The following is a 24,149-nucleotide window of genomic DNA, read 5'->3' as shown; positions in this document are numbered from 1 at the left end:
CTGGGCGACGCGGGAGGCGGGGGTCTGAGGTTCTAGCAAAAGCTTTTTAAGGTTTGATGATAAAAGAAGTGGATTTCACCCTGAGGGAGCTGTAAAGACCCCTCCATACGCACACACACCCCTCTTCTTTTGCCACACAGAGGTACTCCGAAATCAAAACTTAAAAGTTGTGTTACCATATCTCTTGCCTTCTGGAAGTAAAAGAGCCGTGTTTGTTCACCACCTAGTTGTGTGAGAGGCTGGGATGTGTCTTGATATTTTCCTAAAGGCTAAAAAAAAAAATCCTGCTGATTGTCACTGATCAGCTGGCTTATGGACTTTGGCAATAACCGTTCTTGGACCTTTATTTTACTGCTAACAAAGGTCAATGGAATTTTTTAAAGGGGGAAAAACACAATTTTTTGAAGTTTGTGTTCCTCTTCTAGGTTGAAGGGCCCGTATAAAACTGTAAAGTTCTATAAACACCGCTGCATCGTTATCATGATATAGAATAACTGGAAGTGCTGATGGCATCCTCGGATTGGCCCTACTGTCCCCTAACCCAGCTATCGCGCACGCACACACACACACACACACACACAGCCTGCCCCTGCCGTGACTTTTTGATACGTCTGCAGGAAGCAACTCTCTCCTGTTCTACTTCCGTGTATAATTATTTCATTCAAAATACTACGTGTCCATTTCCTTCTCCCCTTTCCACTCCCGCCTGCTCTCTCGTACAGTGGGATCAGGACGTGGGGTGGGGCCTGTGCAGACCCCGGGCGGGCTAACGGCCCCGTCTACATGCGCCGTCTCCCCGTCAGCCAGAAGGTTCCGCTGGAGTTGGAGGTGACCCTGTATCCAGGGGCCGCCGCCTCCAGAGCGTCCCCGACCTGGAGGTAAAAGCCCGCAATTCTCGGCCAAGTCCTCGTGACCGGGAACCTGCCAGCTCTGCGGTCTTCACTCTCGCCCCATCACATGCCGATCCACGCGTCACGAAGGACAGAGAATGCACCGTGTCTTCTGGCCACAGCATTCATCTCCGGAAGTTTTAATTGGGTAATTTCCTGAATTAAGACAGATGGGGAGTGGTGCGGGGCTATGATAATATTCTCAGCCTGGTCACCTAAGACCTCCTGCAGCTCACAGTAAGCGAATCAGCCCCGAAGCTGCGCATTGCTCACAATTCAGCTCAGGGACCCGCAGGTCTCCCAGGAACGTCTTTCAATAACCCACACTTTATAAACTTGGTAGGCCTGATTTTTTAAAAAATCCTTCACCATAGACATAAACCACAGAAATAAACATTAAGGAATAGTTGGCCATTTTTGTAAGGGAGGTCCTTGAACAGATGTCCTTGGATCCTATTTCTAGTGGCTAGCCTAAAATCCTGGGGAAAATATCAAAATAAATGGCTCTCTGTTCACTGTTGTGACGTACTGTTCACATGTCAACCGAAGCCCCGCAGCCGTTCTTTCCTGGCGTGATGCTCCCGGTATATTGCCGTACCCTCCGTGGCGCCCAGGACGTAAAGGCGCCATCTAGCAAAGCCCATGGGTCTTCTCTTCCACCCAGTGGAGACCAGTGTGGTAGTAAGTCCACCGGTTGCTTCTGCAGATCTTAAATTTGACTGAGAAATTAGTCACCACATACCAACAGCCTCTCTTTGATCTCGAAAAAATAGCTAATATACTTAAATGAGAACTGAATTAAATTATACAAAGCTAAATTGCTTCTCCTATAAAAACAGCGACCATCCTACTTTCTGGTATAACCAGGACCTTCATACACGAGCGTTACGCCCAGCAGTGTTACTGCGTTCCAAAAGAGCTCAAGATACTTGCGCTCAATTAACCTTCAAAAGATTAACTTACTATTTTTTTCTTCTTTATTTTCTTTTAAATGTTATGTTCAAAAAATATGAGGACCCATATATCCCCTACCCCCCTCACCCCACTCCTCCCACATCAACAACCTCTTCCGTCATCATGGCACATTCATGGCACAAAATGAATACATTTTGGAGCACTGCTGCACCACATGGACAGTGGTCTACATTGTAGTCTACACTCTCCCCTATTCCACCCAGTGGGCCATGGCAGGACATACAATGTCCAGCATCTGTCCCTGCGGTACCACCCAGGACAACTCCAAGTCCTGAAAATGCCTCCACATCATATCTCTTTTTCCCTCTTCCTACCATCAGCAGCCACCATGGCCACTTTCTCCACATCACTACTACAATTTCTTCTGTTACTAATTGCAATATTTCCCCAGCAGAACACCAGTAAGTCCACTCTAATCCATATTCTATTCCTCCATCCTGTGGACTCTGGGATGGTTATGTCCAGTCCCCATCTACATCAAGAGGGGGCTTAGATTGCACATGGATGATGGATGCAATTCTCCTGCTTGCAGTTGTAGGCACTCTTGGCTCCCTGGTGTGGTGGTTAACCTTCTTCACCTCCCTGTTAGCTGGCCAGGGTAAGTCCAATGAACCAGAGGGCAAGAGTCTCAAGTCTGCGGAGGCTCAGGGCCTGGCTGTCACATGGACAGTCCAGAAATTAAAGTCTCCTGAGTATACACCAACCCAAATGCCAACCACAGGTCCAGTAAAAGTAACAGAAGATGCATGTGTAGAAAAGTCATATCTGAGTCCAACTCCATCACACTCAGGAGCACAAACTCCAAAGTAGGGCCAACTGACATGGCACTGAACTCCAGAGTCATTTGCTATGACCATAGAACCTGTAGGTCTCTGTAGCCTCTCAGGAGAACCAGTACCTGGGTTTCTATCTACTTTGGCTATCTCTGGTACCCTGCTGAGACGTGTGTAAGCGTTACCCCTCTGATGATCTCCCGACTCTTTTTTGGAGACTCATAGCCATATAAACTCATTTGTCCTTTTATTTTTAATACTTTCCTAAAATGAAACATGAATATCTACCCAAAACTTTGAAAAAAGCAACTTTTAAAAATGAAGTTAGGGAAACGGTGTGGCTCAGGCAGTTGAGTGCCCACCTTCCACATGGGAGGTCCTGGGTTTGGTTTCTGGTACCTCCTAAAGAAGATAAACAATGAACAGACATCAAGCGAAAAAAAAACCAAGCAACAGTGAGCAAAAATTAATGAGCAGGTAGCAGATGTGGCTCAAGCAGTTGGGTGCCCACCTCCCACATGGGAGGTCCTGGGTTCAGTTTCCAGGGCCTCCTAAAGAAGAAACAAACAGACAAGCAGATAACAGGCAAACACAACGAGCAAACAGATGAGGGCGCCATAGTGGTGGTGGGAGGGGACAAAAAAAGCAATGCTAGAATCTCAGTGATGTCAGTACAGCTGTGTCTACAAGGAGAAAATTGAAGACCTGGCAAGGATTAAATAAATATGATGAACTTCAGCCAAAACCTATCAGATAAATCATTACCAAGGATGGAATAATCAAGTTGTCTCTTCCTAAGACCAAAACAACTGGTTGATTCAGCTAATTTAGTTAAGTAATTTTTTAAAACCAATTATTTGGTACTATTTTTAAAAAGCAAATATTTGAGTTATAAGTTTCCATGATAGTCAATGTTGTGACATTTCATATACTTGGCCCTAATGCTAAGTTTATGAAGAGACAAGCAATTAATTTTTTTTTCTTCTGTAGAAGGCTGGATAATAATATTTTCAAATTCTAAAGAGGATCCAATTGGCTCAAATTTAGTCACAGTTTTGACTAAAATATTAAAAAATGCTCAAATATAGACTAAATGAACTGTCACTTCAATCTAGCCAGCAGTTGAAGAGCTGTTTCCACCCAGATGTATAGCCTTTTGGAAAGTGCCCCATGGGTGTAGAGAGCACAAAGCACTGTCGACACTGGGTGCTGCCCCATCCATCAGTCTCCCATCATGCAGTTCTCTCCTGATCAGCCGTTAGGAACATAAGCCGCAAATGTTTACCCAACTGAAAAATCACTAGACAGTTACGTTCAGATCAAGGATCTGTTTCCAGTTACAAGTAATGGAAGCCAAGGCAGCCAGCCTGCCCAAATTGCTGAGAAGAGAAAGGTAAAAAGTTCACATTAATACGGTGCATGCTGACCTTCAGTTCAAGGTTTTAATCACACGTGAGAGGATTTGTATTGTATCTTAAATTGAAATAATAATAAATATTCCATAGAAAGGCATTTTATATGACATATTTGATATTTTATGTTGATATTTGCCATTTCATTGGGAAACTTTGATATACATATTGCTTTTATTTTTTCAAGGAGATAGCAGGCATTGAGTCCGGTACGTGGGAACCAGGCGCTCAGCCACTGAGCTACAACCTCTCCCCCATGTGACTTTCAAAGAGCACCTAAATAATTGCAAATCATGTTCAAAATGAACTTTGTGATTTTCAAGTAATTAGTCATTTATTATTTATTTAACAAGTATATGCTGAATATTTAATGTCAGGCTTGCTTGTACTAGTGGGAATGCAAAGATAAGTAAAATAGTCGTGTTCTTAAAATAATCATGGTGTAGTAAAAATGCATGCAAATAAATAATTTATATATGCTATAACAGAGGTAAATACAGAATATGGTTGGGACCCAAGCTATTCCAGTTACCAAGATCAACCTACCTAATTCTGAATTCTCTGTTTGGGTGAATTAATATAGACTGAAGAATCAGGTTGTGGACCCAAAGAGTCACTAGAAATCCTTATATATGAAAAAATGTCTTATAAAAATGGTTGATATCTGAAAATAATTTAGGCTCTCTATTCCACCTTGTAATTGCAAACAAACAGAAATACTTTTAAAAGACATTCCAAATCTTATTACTCAACAGAATTAATAAAAATTTGAAGGACTCCATTCACAGCCATAGAGTAATGGCAGATCTGACAGTAGTTGTACAGCTAATTTGATCAATGTGGACAAGATCATCAGATCCAGCAAAAATAAAAAACAAAAACAGGACAACTTCCCTCATTTTGCTCCACAGTAAACTTTTCATATAAGGGTATTTTTCTAAAACATTATATTGGTATTCTGCAGATCAAAATGTGTTTGTATAGATTACGTAATAAGACTTGGTAAATACTCTGATTTTCTGGGAATGATCCAAGTGAGGCCTCTAATCTTTGAAGTTCATCCCTTAGTGATTCTTAGATAGAACTCCTTTTTTCTGAAGTCTTTAGTGGCTTGTTTCACTAATCTGAGGGAGACTTTGGGGCTACATTTAACAGAAAACAGATGGCTCCTTTTCTAATGTTCTTTGTGGTTGTTATACCAGTACACCCAAAAATAGCTAATCAAGCCTCATTAGAGTAGAAGGACACATTTCGAGATAGTGACACAGCCACGATGCTATCAGTGCCCCGAGATTTCCATGGCTGCCAGGCAACCTCAGAATCCAAGACCTTCTCTCATTCCCCTAACAGGAGAAAAATGTCAGAATTTGTGGGTTACTTTGTCGGTTAATTTATTTTGTAAATTTTAGTACAGAATGGAGATTCAAAGCATAAAAATTATCTCTAAAAAACATTTCATAGATTGGTTTTAACATAGGGCAGGAAAGACACAGAACAGAACTTTCTACAGAATCAACTGAGAAAAGTCAGAATTATTGCCACAGCGCTCTGGTTCTACAGTGTTCGCCTTCCATGCCTACATGTATGGACAGAACCAGAATTCAGTTTAATGCATTTCCTTAACATTTCTATTTCCAAGCCTCAGGTCATTTACCTCAATTATGCAATTAGAAGACAACGAACTCCCTCCCCCCAGCTGGATCCTCCCGTTGTTTGTTCATTACAGATGTGAAACTTTCGCATGCCGTGTTGTTAGGTTGTGCTTTAGCTTCAAATGGAAAAACGAAATCAAGGCATTTCATCACAGTTTTATCTATTGTTAGCTGCATTAAATAAAGTTGGAATTTCAACTGTTCCACCATAGAATGGGATTTAGAGATAAAAATCGAACTCCGTGTTTTGAAATTAGAGGAAGAAATACCTGGAAAGGTTATAAGAGAAGATGATAAAATTAACAAGATTTGCAGTTCACATAAATCAGGTTCCCAGAAGAATCAATAAAATGTCCTAATGTGTACAAGTAAGAAGAATAAGTAAAAACTGTCAGAGCAAATAAGTTAAAAATAACTTCTTTTGAACACCTTCTCAGAGCCAGAGATTGTGCTACGTCTGTTACCTACATGATCTAATTTAGCCCATACCACAATCTTTTGAGGAAGTTCCTATTATGAAGCCCTAAATATGTAAGAAACTGAGCCCTGAGACTTTAATAACTTGCCCAGGACGAACAATTAGTAAGCTCTGGAGGAAGATTTGAACTGAGGCATTTTGACAACAGAGGCGACATGTTTTCATCATAATGGTATACACACTTTTCTTTCTTAAAGCAGGCTATAAAAGTTTCATTAAAGTAAATTCCCAGACTCAAAATTGCATTTGATTTTTTTATTCCCAAAGGAAAAATCTTATATTCTTTCAAAGGTGTAAAAAGCCACCTTTAGAAATCAATTTTCTTAAGTCACAGGTTTCATGTGTAATTTGGCCATGGTTTTTATTTAAGAACCAGTTCTTGTGTTCTGCTGTATCGTTTGTCTTTTCTTCATTTTCCATCACTATGTATTCACTGGATTAGCTTCACTTTGAATGAGAACAGAAAATGTTGATGACTTATCCCATCCAGAACTATACTGCTGTTTCCGTTTCCCAGGCTGTTGAAGCAAATAGAAATGCGATGGTTTGGCTTAAACAATGGGAATTCATTACCTCACTAAGAGAAAGTTCAAATCAAGGCGTCGTGGCGGTGCAGCCTTCTTTCCAAAGAGCGCGGGTCCTGGGCGGGCTGCCTGGATCCCTGGTCCTTAGCTCGTCACCTGGCAAGGCCCGCGGCCGCTCTCCTGGGTCGCCCTTCTCTTCCAGGGTCCGTTGATCTCAGCTTCTGGCTGCTCCGTCGCTGGCGCGCTCTCTCCTGTCTGAAGTCATTCTACTTATAAAGAAGTCAGCTGTAGGATTTAGGCCCCTGCTGATGGAGCTGAGCCACGCACAGCGTAGCTGAACCAACCTCAGCAGCAGGTCCTATTTACACGGGGTCCACACCCGCAGGAACGGGTGAAATTTAAGCACATGTTTTTCTGGGCTATGTAGAGTTTCAGACCACCACAGTGCCACTCAAACATTTTAGAATAACAGACCAATTTCAGGGCGTAAAACTGGTTCCTAACAGTATACCTTTGAAATGAATGCTTTTTTAAAAAGGAATTACAAGCCTAATATAGTTATATAATATACCAAAAAGAGACGAATTAAGGGATTAATGTTAACACAAGTCACAAAATAAGCTCAACAGAGGACAAAACGATCTGTAAACACAATTCTCTAATCTTGTTTTATTTGGTAGCAGCACCAGTGATAATGCTTAGTTCGCTTTGCTAAGCTCAATGGGCACAGCTCTGGGTGTTTGTCGGTGCTTGTTGGTTTATTGCTGCTGTTTTTATAAACACCTCTCATTATCTGTTGATCAGAAATTGCTTAGTATTTAGGCCAGTGCCTTGTACATATAGATATTCAGCAACTATCCAACTGACTTAAGGGGGATAGTAATGTGTGTGTCAAGCCTGGGACGCACGGGTCCCACCCAGCCACCTCCGCAGTGTTCTTACCCCAAACACCCTGGGGAGAAGGGAGGGCGGGGTGTGAACCAGGTCTGCCGGGTCGTGGCGCCTGCCCTCCGCCGTTGCTATCTGCACCAACTGCTATTAGAGTAGAGGGGTATTTTTTAAATATTTTGCCTGTTTCCTTCTTTTATTCCGTTCATTGGTCTTTAAGGTTCTTTGCATTTTAAAGGCATTTGTGCAAAAAAGAATATGTTTCTTAACCTCTACTCATCTTTAAAATGGAAATAATAATTAAAACAATTGCCGTGGTGATTAAACGAACTAACACACGGCCTGGTACAAAGCATTCACTAAACAAGAACTATTAGTAGAAATTTTGTTCTGTCCTCCAGCACATGTGCAGTCCCCACCACCATCATCATAGCAGCCACCATCACCTCTTACTTACTGAAATAGCCTTGATACCGCGAGCTCCTCTGAGGTCCTCCAGCACATGTGCAGTCACCACCATCATCATAGCAGCCACCATCACCTCTTACTTACTGAAATAGCCTTGATACCGCGAGCTCCTCTGAGGTAGCACATCCAGGCAAACAGCCCTGGATCTAGCAACGTGGCCCCGCTTCTGCCTTTCCCTCCCATGTGGCTCTCTAGTTGTCTGCTTGTTTGTTTTTTAAAGATTTATTTTTCTATGTATTTCTCTCCACCCCCCCCCCCCCAGTTGTCTGCTCTCTGTGTCCATTCACTGTGTCTTCTTTGTCCGCTTGATTCCTGTTGGCGGCACCAGGAATCTGTGTTTCTTTTTGTTGCATCATCTTGTTGTGTTAGCTCTCCATGTGTGCGGCGCCACTCCTGGGCAGGCTATGTTTTTGTTCATGTGGGGTGGCTCTCCTTGCACGTGGGGTCTCTATGTGGGGGACACCCCTGCGTGGCAGGGCACTCCTTGCTTGCATCAGCACTGCGCATGGGCCAGCTCCACATGGGCCAGGGGGCCCTAGGTTTGAACCCTGGACCCTCCGTATGGTAGGCAAACACTCTATCGGTTGAGCCATGTCCACTCCCTCTCTGGTTGTCTTTGAAAAGGGCCACATTCCCCATGGCGAGCAGCCATGTCCCCGCTTTCTGCTCTGGCCCTGCATTCGGCCATGGGTGTATCTGTACATCAGCCCTTGCTGACGTCCCAGGCTCCAGCCACTTGAATGGAAGTTGGCGATAAGCAGACAACTGTGACACAGGGTGACAAACGCCCCCAGCTCAGCCTTGGGAGGTGACGGAGGCCTTTCTAAAGGAAGTGTCCCCTGAGCCGAGCCCAGAAAGTATGGCTGTTAACTGGGAAGGACGCGAGAAAACGCGTTCCAAGCAGAGAGGGCATGGGCAATGCAGAAAGGTGGAGTCGAGGAGGAGCTCCATGAAACTGGAAAACTGCAGTAGCTCAGTGTCACTCGAATGAAGAGAGGGGTAAGGTGTGTTGAGAGAGGTGAGGCTGGGAAAAGAGCGGGGGGCCTAAGACAGCCTCCCATCCCGGGGCTGGGCGGGATCCGAAGGCCGCGAGGCTGCGCCAGCGGCCTTAAACTTGGGCCTGCAGTAAACTTGGGCCTGCAGTGTAGAGCGCGGGCCCGGGGAGGGGGGGGTACTTTCATTGCCTTCACCAGCGCTACCAGGGCTCAGCAGGGCAGCCTCACCCTGAGGTCTGGGGTGGTTGTGGGTGTCGGGGAAGCTGTGAACTCCCCGAAATTGCAGACAAAATTCTTAGCTGTCTGTGTATTGGGGGAGACAGAATTTTGGGAGGAGGGGCAGAACCCAGAGCTTGGTGAAATCCTTAAAAGGCACTAGGATTCAAAGGAAAGTTCCAAACTACTGCTCCAGGGCCAGAAAGCTGAAAGCCAACTTTCAGAGCAGAAAGTTCAGGTCCGTCACAAAGAGCCCTTCTGAAATTGGAGAATTTCTCTTTGAAGAAAAACCGCTCATTCCTCTCCCTGAGTTACCACACTCTCTCCAGTCCCCCCTGACCCGCTGACGTTTCGTTCCTGGCCGCTCTCCCACCCAGCGCCGCTTCCTCGCTCATGGAACCGGTTTTCTGGGCCAACCCGTAATAAGCGCCCACCCCAGGGGCTAAGAATAGCCGTGGAGTGTCCCAGTGACTTGAAAATTAGGTAACCTCTGAAGGCTGACCTCGACACTGACCGCAGAACTCATGCTAATCACTGGAACCCGATCGGAAGCTTCCGAGGGGTGTCCCCGCGGGGCAGCGAGGGCTGGCGAGGGGGAAGTGCCCTCTCAAGCAGAGGGAAGAGCAGCCACTTCATGGCAGAGGACGAAGGAAAGTACCCGACCCATGCTTCCTTCTGTGCTTGCCCTCTCCCTTCACCTCTCACCCCAGGAGCCAGCGCTGTGGGCACAAGCTGCCGCGCTCGCGAGCCAGCAGGTTTTGTTATTTCTCCCTGGCATGAGTTCCTGGACTGGGAGGGAGGCCCTCCTTTCAGTGATGTGTGTGATCCAGTGCACGTCAGTTCCTTAAGCTTTCAGGGCAGTTCTGGCACCTGTAGAATGGACTTGGATCAAAGGTCTGCGAGTCGCTTTTCAGTCCTGCTGTTCCCAATGGAGGCAGCGGGCGGAGGCTGGTGCAAGCAGGTCTTCTCGCGTGACTTTCTCCTTCCCCACTTGCCATTCTTCAGAGGCTTGCTGGGCACTTTCTCTAAAGCATTCCTTCAATTTAACATGAAAAATCAAAGTACCTAGCATCCCTATTCCAGTACAGCCAAATAGAGCAGGGATCAGCAAACTTTTCTGTAAAGGGCCAGAGAGCAAACATTTCAGACTTTGTGGACATCAGGGTCTCCGTCACAACTGGTCAAGCAGCCGGAGATGATATGCACATGAGTGCACCTGGCTTTGTCCCCATAAAACTTTATTCGCCGAAGCAGGAGGCGAGCTGGACTGGCCCCCTGGGCTGTGCTTGGCTGGAGGACCTGACGGTAGGACTGGTGCAGCCCGTCGGTCTTTCTGTTTAAACGCTGTTTGGTGGGTGTTTCCTGATCATGTCTGGTTGCTGTGGCCGTTGTGGCAGTTGGTGTCATTTTTGTGTCAAACAAGAAATGTTCCATTATCTTAGCCACCCACAGGCACCTCCCTCTCCCTGTTCCCCCCCCCCCCCCCCCCAAAGATGATTCATCTGACACTGGGCCTGGCAGCTTCAGGGAATCCGAGACAGTGAAGGCAGCTTGTTTCTCAGCACAGAGATGAATAAGGGGCTTCGTCAGCAGACGGTCCAGAAAACGGGTAGTTAGAGGAACAGTTGAGCAGTGAGTTCACTGCGCCGGGAATGAAGGGAGGCGGACTGACTACACACCACTCTGTGAGATCTACTGTACAGACTTGCCAGCTGGGCACTTTATCTAGAATTTGTTTTGCAAATTGCAGATGCCTCGGTCTGGAAGCCAAGAAAAAGAAAGGGCTGTCATCCCATGCCAGGATACCCCCCCCGAGTCTCAAGAAACTCACATTGCTTCATTTGTGCATGTGTGCCTGGAGGGGGGGCCGTTATGAATCCCCCTTCCAAAATAAGTCAGGAGAAACAGAGAGCCATTTTACCAGAGGCCCAGAAAAAGACAAGTGTTCCTTAGGGTTTTTTTAATTTTGTTTTAAGAACACAATACCTGCCTGATAACTCTGCCTGCTTTGAGAAGCTACTGTGCAGTCCACAAAGCTGCTTTAACAGTACAACTGACTCAGGTCACTGAGTCGCTATTTTAACATCCTTCCATGAACCCAGGGACCTTTGGTTTGCTCGCTTAGGACTTTTTTAGTTGCACCCCAATCTAACTTTTACCAAAATCAGTTCCATTAGAACGAAGCCCGGGGAACGGCGATCCCAGCGTTTTTATTGGATTAACATCTTATTAAAAGATCTGTCACTTTTTCGCTATTTTTGACCAGACCCAGAGGCCAAGCCCCGCTCACTCCGGTTTGTCCCCGAGATGTACAAGGCTTCCTTCGTACATCCCGTTTCTTAAATACTTACCCCTTAAATTTAGAGAAGAGAATCTTGGTGATGCAGCTTTTTTTTTCTTCCCAATTTTTAAATTTGAACACTTTCTCAGCAGGACTTCAAACTGCCTGTGGAGAAGCACAGTGAATAACGAATGGGATTGGTCATTTGTCCTTAAGACGGAAGGCTTCAAGTGCTCCCTGAATCTCCTTCCAAGTTTTGTAGACATAGTTTGCTTCCTTATATTAGCACTTCCATGGACAAGGCACTAGCCGGTGAAGTAAGAAATATACAGTTCTTGGGAAAGTATTCTTTTTCCAGATTTTCTATACATTAAAGCTGACACCGGCTTCCTGTAAAGGTAAATCAATCTCACACATCCCCTGACTTGTGGGCAAGCTTTCCTTGCCTCCAGCTGAAAGTTTTGTCACCCGACACTTATTTACCACGTGACCTAACATCCTTGAGATCGGTGCGGGAGGTCAGTTGCTCGGGAGGTCAGTTGCTCGTGGCTGGGCCAGCTGGAAAACACGGCAGGATTTCAAGCAGGCTGCGTGGACCTTGCTCATAGCCCCGGGGCAGTGCGTCCCAACACGGACGTCCCCTCCCTGGAGGAGCTGTGTCCACATCCTCACAGCAGGATCCCTAACCCCCAGCAAGATGCCGGGACAGAGTGTGCCCAGGGAACGTCAGTTTTTCTTTAATAGTTGAATGAATGGAGACCATCACATGCAAAGATCTGTAGTTAGCATTTTATTCATGAAGCACATTCAGAATAATCAAGAATCCTTCTGTAATTTAAGCAGAGGTGGAATGACCATTTGTCAGGGATAGAAGGGATTGTTGTTTTGGAATTTGAATTAGACTATGAAGATAGATATATAAATAGATTAGATAGCTATTGATAGATGATGGTAGATGTAGTTTATGGATGATAGTTAAAATATTGTAATATTTTTGCAGCAATGTCAAAGAGAATATTATATCAACTCTAAGGGACAAGAATGGGGGGGGTAATAAAGGGGTGTGGGATTTTTCCTTTGGGAGTCATGGAAATGTTCTAAAGTTGACTCGGGGGCAGGGGAGCTGGCCGCTGCCAGGGGAGGGCCCCGCACTGGGCCGCGGTGCTGCCGACCGCCCAGAGGGGCCGGGAACTCCAGCAGGGAAGTGTCCTGCCTTCTTTTTTGGCACCCACAAAACCACATTTCTTGGTCCCAAAGACCTTTTCCCAAAAAAGGAATGCAAAGACAAGCTTGGAAAGCCCAACAATTGGAAAGGATTCCATGAAAAACTGTAGGAAGTAGACAGTACCCCGCGTGAGGTTTACTGGCTGCCCAGCAATTCCACAACAGAGCGCTGCAGAAACCGGGGCCCAGCGGGCACAAGGGGTGAAGATGGACAGGGAGAAAGAGAACGGAACAGCAGGCTCACACGGAAAACAAAATCACACACTTCCAAGAAATCCTCTGAACAGCTCCGGAAATCTCCAGACGAAGGTGACAAGGATCGCAGAGAAGAAGAACGCAAAAGCAGGTCTGAGGGCGGAGGTGCTGACAGTGACACGAGACTCAGCCTCAGCCTGGCAGAAAGCCAGCGAAGGGACCTAACTCCCAGAGTGAAGCAGCATTTTAGGAGAGTCCTCAAGACGGTTATACTTTGGCCGCCTAGTATTCTTGGATTTCATATGAACCAACACACACTTACCGCTGTCATTGACAGAACCCCAGTGTGTATGTACTTCATTCACATTCCTCTGTTGTGTTTGGAAAAAAAAAAGACATTTTGGCCTTTTTTAAATTATTGATTTAATTTCATGTTACTTGGTTGCATGAAGTTGTCCTTAATCACTAAGGATTATGAAGATTTTTGCACAGATTTATACATGTCTAGTATACTTTCATCAAGGCAAATATTCCCAACATTCTTCTGCCTTCATTCCACCATTGCCCGACACTCAGTTAAATATAAATCAGCATTTTAAAGTGACTACTCAGCCTCGTGCTTAAGGAAGGGATTTCTTCTCCGTGACAGGGGAAAGGAATTAATTCCTAGATACATAATGTTGGTATTCTGAAGATGAAATTAAAATTGTCCTTCAGTTTTGAGGCCATGTGTAAAGTTGAACCATATCATAAAATACCAATTATGTTTTAGAAATGGCAAGTTGAGAGCTTACACTTCTCAGAGCTCGTGTTGTTATGTGCACAACCTTAGTTTCTATACATGAAGTTAGTAAGTCATTCTGTGTTACTTCAAAATAAAAGCAAGGATTTATTTTTTCCCAGTGCCAGTATGATTTAAGCTAATCTCTCAAGGTGGATATTTTACATTTTAAAGCTGTAATCAACAGCACCCCTATGGGAAACCAGACAAATATTTTTAAGTACAGAAATTTAAAATAAACCGTTGTTTTCTTTTGGAAAAAAGCAAAAAAAAAAAATTAATAATTAAGTAGTACCTAGCATAAATCCACAACCACTTGCATCCCACCCTTGGAAATGTTAGAAGTTAGATCTTAGTCCTTTTTGATTAAGATGGCATTTTGGGAGAAGGATTTATCTCCCGGAAAGATTCTGATGCTCAATCTCTAGTAAATTTGGACCTTTTAGGTTCATGAGAGGTCCTTTTGGTCTCTTTTATGCTTTATCCCAAGACCTAGAGAAATGCATGATGCACACTAGACGTACAACAATTTGTTGACTGAATCAATATGAGTGGAGTGGAGCCAGTAACTCTAAATGCAAGGTCAATTACTGGCAGAATTTTATTAAAAGAACACAGACATGATTTCATGGGTTTGCAGTCCTGTGCTGGAATAAAACAAGGATCAAGAAGGTTTAGCCATAGTTGAACACTGATATACCACTCTATTTCAGTGGTTAAATTTATACTGTACAGGGACTTTAAAATCTCAGACACACACTCACATACATGTGGAAAACTATCGGCAAATGCACATTAAATGTAAATTGATGTAAAATCCCAGGAGGAATTCCCTATTTTGTAGTTTAGTATCAACCACTGTGATTTCATTGGTAGAAACAGAAAGGAAAAGGGGAAAAAACAAAACAAAACACACACACACACATAAAATGAATTATCATTCTAATTCAAAGTTTGAACCAGTCTTGTGGATATTATTCGTTACCAAATCAATCTTTGACTCCAGCTTCTCTAGAAAACTGAGCTTTCTAGTATTATAAAAACCCACATCAATGGAGTTGTCCTAATTCACAAGCGCTCACGCTCGCCTTCATCTACGGGCTGAAGACGGCCATTCTCACCATGACCTTCACAAGCTCTTGAGGAAAAACGAGTGTGGGGGGTGTAGCAGTTTGATATGAATTCCAAAAATAGATATTGGATCATGCTTGTAATCTGATCTGCACCTGGGCATGACTGAGTTATGATTAGGGCATTGAGTCCCCGCCCTTTGGTGGGTGAGGACTCACAGATAAAAGGCATGGCAGAGGACAGAGTTGAGGGTTTCTGATGTTGGAGTTTGATGCCAAAGCCTTAAGCTGGAGCCCCAGGAAGTAAGCTCACAGAGGAAAGAGAAGCCAGCCCCAAGGAGAAAGAAACCTTGAACCCAGAGAAAGGCAAGCCCCAGGAACATAGGATCCCAGGAAGCCTGAACCCTCGCAGACATCGACAGCCATCTTGCTCCAAATAGACTTTGGTGAGGGAAGTAACTTATGCTTCATGGCCTGGTATCTGTAAGCTCCTACCCCAAATAAATACCCTTTATGAAAACCAACCGATTTCTGGTATTTTGCATCAGCATCCCTTTGGCTAATACAGGGGGAAACTGAGGATTTCTGCCAAGGCTGGTTCTCTATGGGCTGAGTTTAAGGGAGGAGAGAGGCTGAATAGAGATAGCCAAGCCAATGCATTGGAGCATATTTTTCTTTCAAAATATTTTATGTACCAAAGTTTGCACAACATCTTGGCAGTGACAGCAAGCCTGTGTAAGGAGGTATTTTGTGTTTCACAGCTAACATAAGGATAAAAAATGTGGCAGCAGCCAAATAATACTTTAATCTTAAATTAAAAGAATGCCTGTAGGAGGCCCATGGGCTGGAAGCCCTAAGGTTTAACGATTTTTTGAATTCCAAAAGGGAGCTGGTCTCTGCTCCTTCCTCCTCAACCCCAGCATTACTTTCAACTTTGGACAACCATTAGGGCTCTAGGGAAAAAGTCCTAGAATATCTTTTGGTATTGTGAAGGAATGAAGCTAAATTTACCACAGTCCATCTGTTTATTGGAGCAAGAGAAAGACAAAGTGACGTTTTCTTGGCGGACAGATCTTCTGTGAATCTTAGAGGAGGGTGATTTTCCAGATTTCTCCAGAAATTACTTTGGCCAAGTTCACCAATTCTGCCAACATTGAGTTGGCCGTTCACCTCTTTTTTTTTTTTCCTTTATTTTCCCCCTTTTTAAATACTTTTTTAGTCCCCAGAAATAGGAAAAGCACCTAGCACATAGTGGGGAGTCAGTAAAACCTGTCCAACGCGTCAGCAGAGGGCGGTGGTGCCGCGGGGCGCTCACAAACACCCCAGTTCTGATAGCGTGACACAGAACAGCTTTCTGCAGTCTTCAGAGCCTGTCTCCTGCTTCACAATAGAAACAAAAAACAAAAAACTGTTGCTCCTACGTGTTGACATAACTGGAGCCGGGGAAGTGTCAGATTCCTCTAGGTCCTTGGCTGTGTTGCATGAAAGAATTCAAGAAGAAACACCAGTTTAGTTAGGCCAGTAAGAAGAACTTATTGGGAAATGGGGGGAAGAACAGAATTTGCTGGGGGATGGGAGAGAAAGACGGAAAGACGCACCGACATTGGGTGCGGGCTCCTCGGCCACGTGTGGTCGCCTTCTAAGCTGTTAATTAGTCCTCCCCTCGTGCGTGAGAAGGAGAGGGGCCCAGCAGCTACTGGTCACCCACCAGTGGTGGGGGCCAATGAGGAGGCCTGTTTGGAATATCTGGGGCTTCTCCTGAGCCCCAGAAAGTCCCAACTGGGATCCCAACATGGAGGTCAAGGTCTCGGCAGGGTCTCATGGCCGTGTCGTCTGCCGGCCATGTCGTCTATCGGGCCATGTTGTCATTCGGGCCATGCCATCTGCCGGCCATGTTGTCATTCGGGCCATGCCATCTGCCGGCCATGTTGTCATTCGGGCCGTGCCATCTGCCGGCCATGTTGTCATTCGGGCCATGCCATCCGCCGGCCATGCCGTCTGTCTCTCCCGTTCACCATACTGGCCTGCCTCATAACTTTAACAATGACGAGCAGCTGTCATTTACTGAGCACTCAGTATGTGCTAGGCCTTGGAGAGTCTCCTCACACTCTCACAGGGACCCTGTGAAGGCAGTACTATTATTGTTCCCATTTTACAGATCAGGAACTTGAGGCTCACAGAGGCGAACGAACTTCTCCCAGGTCACACAGCCCGAGTGCCGGAACCGGGGCGTGACGCAAGGCAGGCCTGTCTCGAGCTCGTGTCGCCACACAAAGGACAAGAAAAGTTCATTGCATTTTTTAAAACCAATGTTTGGCACACTTTTTTTTTTTAAGTACAAAATCCTTTTTTCAAATAAAGATTGATGCAAAACTCCAGTTGATGTGATAGAAAAGACTGGGGCCATTTCTGTCCTCGTCGAGGCGGAAAGTAGAAAGCCAGCCACTGCGCCCATCGATTTCCTCTCGCCTCGATTTCTTCGGCAGTCGCTGCACACTTCCCTGGCCACACCCTTCCTCGCGTCACAGGCTGTGTCCGCTGTTAGCCTGGGTCGCCCCAAAGGCTCGGCTCGCAAGCCTCCGCGCATCTCCTCCTGCATCTGCCGCCGCGGTGCTCACTCACAGATCTTCACCTGCTCCCTGTTGGAGACTCTCAAAGGCTCACTAGTCCCTGTGGTTTCTAGAACCCGTAGGGCGAAATCCTTCCCACGAGTCAGGATGGATTCAAAACTGAGACTCCAAGCGGGCATCGGGGCGCAGATGCGGGAGGAGGGTCCCTGAACCCGCTCGGATTCTGGCCCTCAGGGACGGTTCTAATTATCTTTAATTAGCTGGTAAGAAGAGCTCCCTGCTCTATCCCAAACCTCCGGCCTTTCCTCCCCCAAAAACCTCCCTTCCACCTGCCTGGCCTAGACCCCTGCCCCTGAGGGAAGTGCTCATAAAAGCTGGCTGTGTGAGCGGATGGGTGGCCGCAGGCTTAAAGTAAAAAAGAAGCCTGTCCTCTCGCTGTTTCCTGTTTCAGCTGAGAGGTGTGGAGCAGTGGTTCTTAACCTCTTCTGTTCCACAGACCCCTTTGCCAGCCAGGTGAGAACCACGGACCCCTTCCTCAGTCTACTCTACACAGTGTGTTCTTTAATAAAGACGCACACCCGCACCACCACGTCCCCACAAGAATAACGTTTTTTGAATGTTACTTCAAGCTCACCAACCCTTGTTAAGCACTCCCGTAGTAGAGTGTAGTGATTAGGAACTAGGGCCTGGACTCAGGCCTGTATTCGAATCCTCCCTTGGCTACTTACAGCCATGGGTCTCTCTGAGCTCAGCTTTCTCTTCTGCAGACTTGAGATGATAATGCTAGTTCTTGCTCCCTGTTCGGAGGGTATGACAGGAGATGAATCATGTAGCGGGCTGAGCACAGTGACTGGCCTAGAATCAGCCCCAGGGGATCGGTCCTGGGGATGAGTCCATTCCTGGGCACCCGAGGTAGCTGGTCAGGCCTTCAGCCCAGGCTGGAGCAAGGGCTGCTTCTCCCCTCCCACACTGGGGCTGGCTGTTTTCTCTGATTGGTTGTTTTTTTTCACAGCTCAGCAGATAACTAAAGGAAGGGACAAGAATTTCCATCCATGGAGTGCCTACTGCTCCTCATGGGAGGAAATCACTCTTTGTCTCTTACAACCTCACAGTCCACCTGGGGAACAAGAGTTGGGGTTTACTTCTCCTATAAGCCGCACTGTTTCTACAGGTGCATTTTCTAAACCAGTGAGTACCATAAGCACCTGAGCAGGTACCCTGCCCTCCAGCGCAGCCTCCCAGGGGCATGGCCAGGGGGTCTCCTTTAGAACCTCCCGCCCTGACCATTGTCTTCAAAGCCTCAGGGCTTGTGACTCGGCACTTAGATCACATAATCAACGTTTCATTCTATATTTCCTTGCATTTTTCTCCCTTAATTAGATGGTAATTTCTCCAAGGTGAGGACCATGCTTTCTACCCTTATTGTAACCCCAAGAGTGCACAGCTCAATCCTAAACACATCACTGGGAAGTATGGAGAGAGTTGCTGGACTGAGGTTGGCTTTTTGTGGGATTGTAATCCGTCGATGTCTAAAGGTTGGTAGAGTCCTTCAATCAGAATGGAAATTCACCAATACTCAATTATTAATTAGTGTACAATGTGAGTTTCTGTTTCGTTTTTTATCCCCGCACCCCCGCCCTTGTGGCTTGCTTGTTGCCTGCTCTATGTCCATTCGCCGCACGCTCTTCTGCGTTTTTGCTTGCCTCCCTTTTTGTTACATCACCTTGCTGCGTTGGCTCTCCGGGGCACTTGCGGGCCGGGCAGCTCTCCACAGGTATGGGCGAGCCCGCCTTCACAAGGAGGCCCCGGGACGCGAACCCAGGGCCTCCCATGTGGTAGACGGGAGCCCAATCAGTTGAGCGCAGCCGCTTCCCACAATGTGAGTTTTTAACCAGCACTTTCTCATCCTCAGTTCGTTGGTGATTCTTTAACTGGTTCATTCACGGAGATTCCTGACTTAACCTACCGAAGAACAAAATTAGCAAATCCCTGAGAAGTGAAATCCTTCCTTTCTGAGTTTCAGACTGTTTGTAAAATAGAAATACACAGGCTTTCCTGCCTTCGTATCAAGGAAAGCTGGCCAAGGCCCCTTGTCCAAAACAGTTACTCAGCCTTCAAATACATGAATTTTCATTGCAAGATCAGCAACGCTATGTGCAACTTTAGGGAAAAGGACGGCGCAGCCGAGGGGTGTCCCTTGCAGTTCACGGTGGTTTCCTTGAGGTTTCCTGAACGACCCCCCGGAACGGGGTTTCCACCGTCAGAGCACATGAGAGCTTCTCCCGAGCCCCAGCACCAGCCCCGCGCCTGGTGCTGCGATTTGCAATTACTTCTTCTGCATTTAAAAAACAATTCTCTGGTCTCCACCCCATTAACCATGTTTGATCTTTAACAAGATGAAAAATGTTTGGAATTTCTTCTTTTAATTCATAGCCTCTCCCCTCCACCCCTTTCTCTTCTTTAGGATCAACATTCCGTGGGGGGCCAGAACACGGCTCCGAGTCCAAGTCCCAACCCCTGCTCCAACCCCAGCCCTGGAGGAGGCTACATGAACCCCCCGCAGTCGCTGCTGAACCAGCAATTGATGGGAAAGAAGCAGACTCTCCAGAGGCAGGTCATGGAGCGGAAACAGCAGCTGCTCCTGCAGCAGCAGATGCTGGTGGACTCGGTAAAATGTTCTCCTTATTTGCTCTGCACATGCGGCCGGAGTTCATTCTTTTCTATCTCGGTTTACTCCCCTGTGCCCTTGAGCCTACTCAGCAGTTAGGGTATCCCAGTTCAAGAGCAGCCAAGTCCCTATATGGAAGTGTTGCCAAAAAAAACCTGCTTGACCAGCTGCGGGTGGTTGCAGTGCCAGGGGCCTCAGCTAACGAGCCGCGCCCAGGCCAGGAGGCCTAGAACGGCCATCAGGGACCTCTGAAAATTACTGTTCCCAGCCCTGAGGGGTCGAAGTAGTGAAAGGCGCTTTAATCAATTCAAATCCAAACTAATTTGGGGGATAAAAAGAGTTTTCAAAGCAGTTTTCAAAGCCAGCATGGAGTTTCAAACTAAGATTTAGCTTTCAGAATTAAGTGCCCTAGAATGGGGATTTTTTAAAAAAATATGTAATTCACATTTTCTCCATATTTAAGCAGCTTTTAAGAAAGGCAAGGTGGCATTGCCCAAGCACTCTCTACAAGTACTCACCCTGCATTGATATTTACCTTCTCATCCCATGTGCATTCTTAGACTCACACTAAACTATTAATCCAGCCTCTTCTTGCCTCTTAAGAGACTATGGCCCCATTTCTCACCCTTCAGACTATGCCGACAAATAAAAGAAGAGAGGGACAAAGGTAACCATCTCCAGGTTACTAGAGCCAGCCAAGGCACACAGAACAGAGGAAAACAAAGTCAGGTGATTTTATACCCGAGGAGCTTTGTGGGAAGGCAGGCATGCAGGGTGCGGAGATCCTGCACATCACCGGACGTATTTATTAATTTACGCTGGATAGAGCCAGAAGCAAGAAGACCCTGTCTTTGCCCTTAAGGAGCTGGGAGCCCCCCGGGGATGTCAGATACAAAGGCAATGGTGTAGCTGTGGGAACTACTAGGTGTCCATAGAGCACTTAAAATGGGCAATTAACAGGATAGGAGCAAAAGCAGGTTCTTTTCAGCCAATGTGTCTGCAAACATTACAATATTTTAAAACATCAGCGTGCTAATGAGTCATCGGGTGGAACTAGGCACAGGTTCCTTCATTAATAAACATTAAGGGGTTAAACCAGCTGGGGGTGGACCCCAAACCAGGGGGAGTCACAAAGTTACCATCATTTTCAGAGATCAAGGTTGTGAGATGGGAAAGCAGAGTCGAGTGGGTCACAGGGATTTCCACGTGGGCGTTAGATAGGAGGGTGGAGGGGTCACCACCCAGTAGTAGTGCAGGTGGGCTCGGGCTAGAATCACCACCACAGCACCAAGCACACTCAGGGGTTACCGCTGACTGCAAAGTAGTGGGGCCACTCTAGCCAATCAGTAGCTTCAGCTTTTATTTGTTGCTATTTTATAATATACAGCCATCCATATAATGATTTAGTGTCATAATTGGTTGTTCATTCCTGACCCTGGGCTACAAACACAAAGCCTGGGTAATGGGAGTGAAAAGAAGTCAGAACTTGTTCCAGACGTCCGTCTACCAAAGATCTGAAGGTGCGGGGAGATGGGGCGGGGGATCGTCCCAGCCAGAAGAACCCCCATATTCAAAGACCTGGCGGCTAGAGAGGATACACGCTTGCCAAGGCAGAGAATGTGCAGAGGAAGGGGAGGTGGTGGGCACGGAGGCCAGCTGTGAGGGCAGAGGACGGGGCTGCCAGGCCAGCGCTACGCTGTCTGAAAAGCAGTGGGGAGGATTTAAAAGACTTAAGCAGGAAAGTACTAGGTTCAGATTAATACATAATAGAGTCGTAATAAACAGTAAAGGAAAGTGCAATGGAGAGAAATAGTAAATCCAGCCTAGGGAGACTGAGGATGGTTTCCCAGTCTTTGACTTTGAAGAGCTGTAGGATTCTGATGGCTTGGGTGGGGGGAGCATTCCAGTGAGGGGGGCCAGAGGCAAAACAGAGTCAGCCTGGGTTGTAGTTGTTGTTTAGTTGAGATTGTCGTGTGAAATATTTAATGCATAAAGAAGATAGAAACAATATACGAATCACATACTTTTTTTAAGGACTGACAAATGGAATAAGTTTGGTCTCCAGAATACATGAGAAAGAATAATGAGAAATAAGTTTATTTGACCTTGAGTGCGGACTAGTGAGAGATGAGTTTACAGACGGCCTTTCGAGGCAGGTTAGTACAGGGAGCAGGGCAGACGGCGGGTCTGACCACCGACAGCCACGGGACCCCGCCTGGACCCCGCTGCGGGGAGGCTGCTGCTGGAGAGCAAAGCCGCCGCTGTCCCAGCCTAAGAGCCGCCAGGACCCTCCTCACCAGGTCCCATTTGAAACTCCCGGGCTCAAAAGAAGCCCCGACACCTCCAAACAGAACGGCCGCCCCACTGGGCCCCCGAAAGCTGACAGGCGAAGGTGGAAAGGCGACGGGTCAGGACAGGAGACAGCTGGGCTCCCTCCTTTATGGGGGGACGAGGAAAGGCCTTAGAAAGCCAACCGGGGGGCCGTGGCCCAGCCCAGCGCACAGCCACACCCATGTCTCCAGTCTGAGCCTTTTCTTTTTCTCATTTCTCGTCTTTACTCACTTGCCGACCCTGTGGCGTGTCCTTAAATTCCTCTATGTGACCTGGCCAGGAACCTCGCAGCCCAGGGCCCAGAGCGACGCCGACACTTTGGGACCACCCTAAGGGGTTCGGTGGAGGAGCCGCTGTCCGGGTCCCAAAGGCACAGCCGATTTCTCCCGTTACTGGATTCTACCTCGGTTCCTGGCTGTGCTGCAGAAATGACTTTCAAGGGCATGCGGGGCGAGTCAGGGCAGTCATTTATTCAGGTAGGGAGGGAAGAGAAATGGGAGACAATAACAGAGCAGGGGTCCCGGTAGAGAGGAAGGGGGTGAAAAGGGGTAAAGAGGGCTGGTTTACAAGCTACAATCCCCCCTTATGGGTTATAAATCCTCGGAGTTACTTGCGTGGCCACGTGGCAGAGGAAAAATGGCGAGGGTGGCACACAGAGGGCAGGACGGGTCCGCAGGCAGAGAGCGGGCGAGAGCGCCCCGGCTGTGGGCTTCTAGACTGTTCATTATTCCACCCCTTTGCTCACGGCAGGGGAGGGGCTCCCGCTGTTTGCTGTTTGGGTTGATTACCCCACCCATCAACCCCTCGGGAACATCCGGGGTTCTTCTTTGTGTCCAGAAGAAGCCTTTGTTCTGGGTAGAGCCCCGGGGGTGGGGTCCCCCAGCACCATCGCGGGGGCCCTGGTGTCCACGTGGACTCTCTGCCGGGCTCCAGATCCGTCTGTTAATTTCCTGTCTTACTAGCCTGCTTTGCTTCTACAAACCGTCCTCCCGCCCCTTTTTCAATCCTTGCAAACTAAATAAGGAAGAAACCAGGGAAGCAGAGGGGGAAACGCTGCCGCCAGGACAGGCTCGCGGGCACCTTCGTTGCTCCCATCGCGTGGCTGACCCGTCAAGTGACAGCACGCAGAGGGCCAATTCCGAGTGCACAGATCCAAGGACAAGCAAGGGAAGGGCCGCAGCCACGTTCCCGAGGCCCTGCTGGGCGCTGCCTGACCCCACGGCCCCACTGAGTCACGCGGGCCAGGCGCAAAGGGCAGGGGCCACGCCGAGCACAGTGGCATCACGTTTCTCTTCGGGCACCATTGAGGGTGCCCGAGCCCTTAGCATGTTCAGGAAGCAAGTCTCGGGGGCACTTCCCAGGAGCACGTGTTTTAGAGGCCTTCGCCGTCAGCCGGCAAGGCCGCCAGGCGCCTAGGTGACGCGGCTTGTCAGGAAGGCCTGCCAGCCTTCCGCTCCGTCCTCCCACCAGTGACGCACGAGGACAGGCGGCGCAGCGCCGGCCGCCAAGGGCGTCGCCTCACCAACGAGCCTGTGCACCTCCTGCCCGAGTTTTTACAGGGGTCAAGGTGCCGTTTCCAATAGGATTATGGGGGCGGGCCTCTACTTACCCACACTTTGCAGATGGGGAAACTGAAGCAAAGCAGGTGAGTACCACAGCAGAGGGTTTGGGTCAGGGCGCCTAGGGGACGGGCGGTCTGTGGGCGTTCCTGGATACGCTCAGGTCCCGCCAGCTGGGGCCTGTGCCTTCACACTCAGA

General features: G+C 47.3%; 1 protein-coding gene across 1 annotated transcript in view; it reads left to right on the top strand.

Annotated features, from left to right (window-relative positions):
• The window catches only part of MAML2 (mastermind like transcriptional coactivator 2), a 309,818-nt gene that overhangs the window by 277,230 nt on the left and 8,439 nt on the right, over nucleotides 1–24,149 (top strand). The window contains exon 3 of the mRNA XM_058289121.2: nucleotides 19,857–20,060. Within this exon, the coding sequence (XP_058145104.1) occupies nucleotides 19,857–20,060 (204 nt within the window). The remainder of the gene's footprint in view (nucleotides 1–19,856; nucleotides 20,061–24,149) is intronic.

This window comes from Dasypus novemcinctus, chromosome 27, assembly GCF_030445035.2.
Source record: "Dasypus novemcinctus isolate mDasNov1 chromosome 27, mDasNov1.1.hap2, whole genome shotgun sequence".
NCBI lineage: Eukaryota > Metazoa > Chordata > Mammalia > Cingulata > Dasypodidae > Dasypus > Dasypus novemcinctus.
Note: the sequence above shows the minus strand (reverse complement) of the source record. Positions and strands in the feature narration are given on the sequence as shown.